Here is a 6,715-nt window from a genome sequence, read left to right on the forward strand (position 1 = left end):
GGCGGCACTCGATGCACCCAGAAAACATTTTCTAGACCGTATTTGTAGTTGGTTTTGTTCAGCTTGTATTGAATGTTTTCATGTCGATGCACAGCCTGTTTTTACAGTTTTACACGATTGAGATATCAGGTTGGGTATTGTGTACATTTGTGATATGACTCGAGACACTTTTATACATAACTGTATATCATTCCTATGTTTAATTTTAAAGAGCTAATTACTGGACATTTCAATCTCTCTCAGATAGATGATAGACCTGCTATTCTCTTATTGGGGAGAACCCCGGCTGTTGCTAATGAAGAACAGCTTGAGCAGAGCCTTCAATCTGTGATGCTGACAACCAAGCCAAAGATCCTTATAGTTGCCAGCTCGGCTGTTGTGTCCTGTCTGTGAGGTAAGTCAGTAAATCTGTCAGCATTGCTAAGAAAAGCAGAGGGGTCTGTTCTGCTAAATCAGGCAGACAAAAAGTTGTGTAGCCGCGGCTATGAATCAGAGAACAGAATGTGAGAAACTGCCTCGATAAACACACACATAAGTAATCACTAGTGCATATTCGTACATACTGTATGCACAGATGCAGTCAAGGGCACACAGACAAAAGCCATGGAAGCACCCACACACCCACCTTCACTTTGCTGTTCTTAAGCAAACAGCCTTAGGCTCAGTGAATGAGCATGTCAGCAGTGTGGGCTGACATACTGTCACACAAAGACTGTGTATGGAGACAGATGCCTCCTCAGCCTCCTCCTGTCCATTTACCTAACATACAAACACTGCCTGATATATCCTCGTTTGTCCTTCGTGATTTGGATAAAGATACTTCAAAATTCAGGAAAGACAGAGAATCTTTTTCTCTGTCAACGTTGGAAGTGAAAGAGGAAACTAGGTTAAAGTAAAAAAGGAACTTCAAAGGCATGAATATGTAGGGTGTGTACAGGAATGACTTGTGAAGGGAGATAAATGCAATCTGCACCCAGATAGACAGGTATGTCTGTGATTGAGTGTTATGGGCACCAGAGGAAGAGGAGGCAGGCGCAGTGCCAGGGTTCTCCCCACAGCCAGAGACACTCTAATTAAGGAGCACAGTGGGGAGAGGGGGCGAGAACAACAGCTCTGCATTGTCACATAATGGTTTTCTTATCATCTCTAGTACAGGAAACATCGCACATCTCTGCTCTGATGTGTGTGCACGTCTGTGTGTTTCTTGGGAGCCTTTTTATGAGCCGTCTACTCACACCTAGAAACCAAAAATCTCCAAAGCCATGGTGCTAATTTCAGCGCCTGAGAGGGAGGATATTCAAGTCCTCCTGCCACAACAGAGCAGAGCCACGTTTGATGGAAATGAATGTAAGCAGTTACAGATTTATCGGTCTTAAATCCATACCCTGAGAGCTTGTTTTCACTCTGTCATCAATCCATTTCGTAGTGGAGGCTTGTCACTGGCCATTTGCATTGATGCAATTATAATCCGCCCACATCATTGCTCTGCATAATCATTGATACATATTTATATCTCTGGTAACATTCTGTAATTCCTTGTCCCTAATACCAGATGTCCAGATGGACAATGACAGGAACGGGAAATACCTGCAGAGAAGGGCAAAGAGTCATTAAATTCATGTATACATTTTTGCAAAAAAATAGCCCAATTTAAAAGTGCGGACAAAATACTGATACCATGCTATTTTATTTTAAGTCATATAATTTGCATTTGAACAATAATGCCTAAAGAAATACAGTCAGATGGTATGATGTGTTCTTCTGGAACCCATCTTAAGCTTTCTATCTTATATTCAAATGTAGGTTACATTTCCTACAGTGTTTCTCTGTATATTTGGTTCAGTGCTCCATTTGTCTTTTGATGTCACAATCTGCTCCACTATTTAGAAAGCTCAAACTGTCACTGTAAGCCAGTCTCATGTTAAAGGGATATCACACATAGTCATAGAATATATACATTATAATAGACAACAACAAAACTACAGAATGCAGTAACAGGAATGTGTTTTTTCACATAAAACGAAGGAAAGAAAAAAGGAAAATGATTGGCAGATAAAAAACCCATACAGTACAGTTAATGGAAACCTGATAAGAGGAAAAGAGATGAAAAGTGATGCTGATGATAAATGGATGACTGATGAATTGTGGGAGAAAAGGCGAGGGGGGGTGGTACGTTTGACCAGATGGGTTCTGGTCTGCTCTGTGAGGGCAGCAGATGCCCTGAGATCCGAGGCCACAGGAACGCCCCCAGCCGCTCAACACCAGAGCCCAGTTACTGTAAGCCTGTCACATGTGCACTCTTCCTGATACTGAAATATGGGTTAAAGCCGTTTCCTCATCACATAACTCCATGCTACTGCACTAAGATGATCAGCTGGAAATGTTTCAGATTCAGTTGTAACTCGGTTTAATGCATGCCGAAAAAAAAAAATCATAGATTGTGTGTCCAGTTTTCCTGCATGAAGAGATGTATATAAAGCTCCTCTGATTACAACGTTTTCAGGTGTTTTTGTGCTAGTGATGGGTAGGGCACTTGTTACAAATGTACCACTTAAATCAACAATAGATGAGCATTTAACTATTTTATCATCACCATGATTTCTTAAATTGAATGTGTGTGTCTGTGCATGTAACTACCACAACTCAGCTTTAACCATTAACCACCTGACTGAAATGAGGAGCGGGTCAGTTCAATGTGGTCAAACAAAAGGTGATAGCGGTTCTCTCCGTCATAGAAACACTGTGAATACGTTGCTGCTAAAACTGCCCCGAGCCCCATATAAACACATGACTCATCATCTATAGCAGATGCTCGGCTATCTCACTGACTTTGGGCGATGAGGTTTGGGAGGTGCTGCAGGGCTGAGGGTGTGTGACGATGATACAGCTGCATACGAAGCAGACGCCACATAACATTTCTTTCTAAAAGGAGAGCATCGCCCTCTAGTGTATCCACAGGCAAAAGGCAGGAATTCAGAGGAAAAATCACAAATGTTTTGAGATTTAAAGACATTTCTGGACTCCATATACTCTTGTTTGACACTAGTACATTGACTGATGTAGTATAAAAGGCACAACATGTGTTATTATGGTATTAGAGGTGCTATAGGATAAGACTGGGGATATTCTAAAAGCGTCTTAAAATAATGCCAAAATACCCTGCCAAAAGCAACAAGGCGTAAGTTTACCCATCAATACTTTCTGACTTTCCTGACATGTTTTAAACTGTGCCAAAAATAGGAGAAATATGTTTTTTGTAAACTGCTAAATTGTGTCCTCAAACAGCTAGTAAATAGTGCATTTGTTGGGGGTTAAGCCACGGCATAAGTGAATATCATATCAGCATTTAAACATAAAAAACGTTGACGATACCAAATACATTATCATCTTATTTCTCTAGCAAGCTTTAACTATCAGTTTGCTAATTGTACCACCTGATCTGTGTCCAATGTCCAGACCTGTGATCCAGGTTTCTAAAGATATTAGGAATAACAAAATCTGATGATTGGTACAACCCCTTTCACTTAACTGTAATCTTTGTTGTGTTGGATCACATACTGTACAGGTTGTGGTTATAGGGTTTATTTGCATAGACAGTTGACAACTCTTTGGAAAAGCCACTAACCTTCATTTCTCAAGATAATAGTTCCATGTATCGACTTCATAGAGTAAAAACTTAAGCGACATTCATCTCCATCCCTCAGGGAGTTCTGCACAAGCCTTGAACTTAAAATCAGAGACTTTGTAACAATACAAAGAGTCAAGTTAATTTGAAGGATGTCTTCTCATTGTCTTTACTCATCAATCATCCGGTGTGACTCCTTTAAGACGAAGCTCCTCTTGAACTCTGGACAAATAATCTGGATCTGGATATCCAAAACTGGAATGGAAAAAGACAAGCTGCAGTAAGTACATCTCAGGATAAAGACTGTACCTTAAGCTTACTGAACCTGGACTTTTAATGTATCCATTGAAATGTATTTTGAAAAGGCTTTGCAACATAGGGTTATACAACTTATCCCACCAAATGTCAAATTTGCTAGACATGTTAACTTTGTTATTTTACTTTGTTGATCTCTCCACTTAAATATATAGAGCCATCTTCAGATCAGCTTTTTTAATGTATTAAATACTTTTGTCTATAACCAATTCCTCACCTTTCCCAGCAGGCTAATCTGTCTATGAGTTTGAATACAAATATAAATACAAAATATATATTGTATAGTTTTCTTCGGACCGAACAGGGATGAAAATGGCTTCTGAATCTGAAAGGTAGCTTAAGCAGTCCAAAAATGTGGAGTAATAAGTCAACTATTTCCCTGTTGGATTTAATAGAGTAGAAGTAAAGTAGAAGCACCTCTAATTTATATTAAATACACTACTTGAGTACTTTTTTTCCCCATGTGCCAACACGACAGATTTCTGTACACTTACGGTTGACAAAAATTGATTACTTTACTGTAATGATGTGCATACCTTTGTGGACCACCATCTATGTTGGTCTTATGATGAATGTCGTTCCAGGTGATAACGTTGTTGAGGCCTGTGGTGACGGATCGACCAACGGTGAAGACGAGTCTCCTGTCGAAGGCCTTCCTCAGCAGCTTCAGGACTTTCTCCCCTTCCTCACTGTCTGGCAGGAAGGCCGTACGAGACGTGCTGCCGTACCTCTTTCCGGGGTTTGGATGTTCAGGCTGTAATAAGGTAAACAAGAGCAAGCATATATATTATAAAGATGATTGACAACTGTGTCCATCTAACTTGTGATTACACCCAAACCTGAATATTATTATATATATTTTTTGGTGAATAATGTTTGGGTGACACCTTGTGAAACAGCTATTTAACTGGGAAGGACTGTATTTTTAAAATAACATTTTATAGAGAAAGTATTCCTGGTTCCTAGCATGAGTGTAATACTGCAATCACTGCAAGGTCACCTGGCATTTTATGTTTAGCAACTTTCAGCTCCAAAATCTATATTTTTACTTCAGCCAACTAAAACATTGTTAAAATAAAGTTTTTGCATAAATTACCATTTGATATTACATTTAAAAGGAATACAGCAAAGCAGACAAAACTATATTAATAACATTTTAGAAGTCTCTTTAATACTTATACATGTGTGTTATTTTTGTTTCTCTTTTATTGTATCTTCATGGAACTAAATTACCTTTTTATACTTTTTCATATGTCTACCTTCGTCTACTGTATCACATTATCGTTAGACTTTTGTTATAATTACAAAATTGTTTGTTAAACAATAAGAAAAAAAATAAAACAGGCATGCTGTGTACTTGTGATCAATAACAAACAACAGCGCCAGCTAGTGGACATATGTACAATCACAAACATGATGAAGTCAAACAAACAAGAGCTCTGTTGTGTTGATATGTAGCCTCCTCTGTTAGCTTGTAGCTTAGTGTCAGTCTTACCCCTTGTATCCCCGCTGGGAAAGTGTACTGTATGACGATAGATCCGCAGTGCTCGAAGCCGGGCAGGCGCTGCCAGCTGCGCATGTGCGTCATGCTGCCCTCCGGCTGGGTCCCCGTGTACTCTCCGTAGTAGGTATTGCATATCGGACAAGCAGGCTTCAACTTAAAAACCGAGTCGATACAAGCAGAGCAAAAAGAGTGACAGCACTTTAACGTTTTCCTCTCATGAACTGTGTCCAAGCAAATCGCGCAGTCCTCCATACTTTTAGGGACTCCACCGGAGTGGTTGTTTAGTGTGGTTGCCATTATTTCCCGGTGTGACGAGAAGTGTTGTCTTTCCTTGTAGGGATGTGTGTGTCGGAAATAATGTGACGTCAAGCTAAGGAAAGTACCAATTCATACATAAGCAAGTCTGAAGGAAGAGGCAGATTTTTTTCGGCTGCGTAGTTTCAAATTCTAGCGCACTCGAGCTGGTTTCTCCAAAATGACATACCCCACCTTTAAGGACAATCAATAAATTAAATAACACGGCGCTAATGTTATTTTCAACAACTGTTTATTCTAACTTCCGTTAGTGTGAGTAATGTGAGGGACTACGGATGGAAACTAGCTCAAAGCTAAAATCCGGCATGTTTACGTTTTTAAAGCATTATTTGTTTTAAATGTTCATCAATATGAACTGTCCCTCGTCAAATAAACGAATACATTAAATTAAATTAAAAATAACTTCCTCTGATTAGAAAATGATGCTAAAAGTATTCAAATACTAGTTAGGTGACACACGTTTTTGTTACTGATGTGTCATTGATTTTTTACAAAAACTGTTACTACCCTGGCCAAATAAGACACACCTATTTGTATTGGATTGTTGGGCTTTTTTAATTTACTCTAAATTAAAGCACAATGGTCCATTTTAAGTCTGTTTAAATTGTATTTCTGAATTGTAATTATTGATGAATGAACGTGTCTATCAAGTTAATGATTCAGCTGCTAAAGGTGGCACTTATTTAATTACTGTTTATACCACTGGGTAATTTAATTTATAACAAATACATCATTGTTTATTTGTTAATTATATCTATATGATCATTAGAAGTGTGAGTGAATTCTACATTATCTAGAATTATAATGTAATATGAAAATACGCTAAAATTATTTAAATCAAAATTGTACTGAAGTAATGTACTTTGGTAAATGTACTTAGGAGTTCAAATCAATTCTTGACTATAGGGGACAACCCAAACTCTTTCCAAATGGACACAAGTTTGATATTCGGTTGC

The 6,715-nt window shown here is 38.6% G+C and overlaps 1 protein-coding gene across 1 annotated transcript; it reads right to left on the reverse strand.

The window, feature by feature from the left end:
• Positions 1 to 1,668: 1,668 nt before the first annotated feature.
• Positions 1,669 to 5,795, reverse strand: LOC117494119 (probable E3 ubiquitin-protein ligase DTX3). Its single transcript, XM_034144820.1, has 3 exons — positions 5,436 to 5,795; positions 4,477 to 4,694; positions 1,669 to 3,880 (listed from the first exon to the last, which is right to left on the reverse strand). Exons 1-3 carry the CDS (start codon positions 5,739 to 5,741, stop codon positions 3,802 to 3,804), a joined length of 603 nt encoding a protein of 200 aa, XP_034000711.1. The 5' UTR covers positions 5,742 to 5,795; the 3' UTR covers positions 1,669 to 3,801.
• Between the last annotated feature and the right edge of the window lie 920 nt (positions 5,796 to 6,715).

Source organism: Trematomus bernacchii, unplaced genomic scaffold, assembly GCF_902827165.1.
Source record: "Trematomus bernacchii unplaced genomic scaffold, fTreBer1.1, whole genome shotgun sequence".
Classification (NCBI taxonomy): domain Eukaryota; kingdom Metazoa; phylum Chordata; class Actinopteri; order Perciformes; family Nototheniidae; genus Trematomus; species Trematomus bernacchii.

What these genes read in the sequence shown, in the direction of transcription:
- LOC117494119 (XM_034144820.1), bottom strand. Translation starts at nt 5,741, where the DNA reads ATGGCAACCACACTAAACAACCACTCCGGTGGAGTCCCTAAAAGTATG. An exon ending in TCCCAGCGGGGATACAAGGG is followed by an intron (nt 4,695 to 5,435) that starts GTAAGACTGACA and finishes ACCTTATTACAG; the next exon opens with CCTGAACATCCAAACCCCGG. An exon ending in ATAGATGGTGGTCCACAAAG is followed by an intron (nt 3,881 to 4,476) that starts GTATGCACATCA and finishes TTTCCATTCCAG; the next exon opens with TTTTGGATATCCAGATCCAG.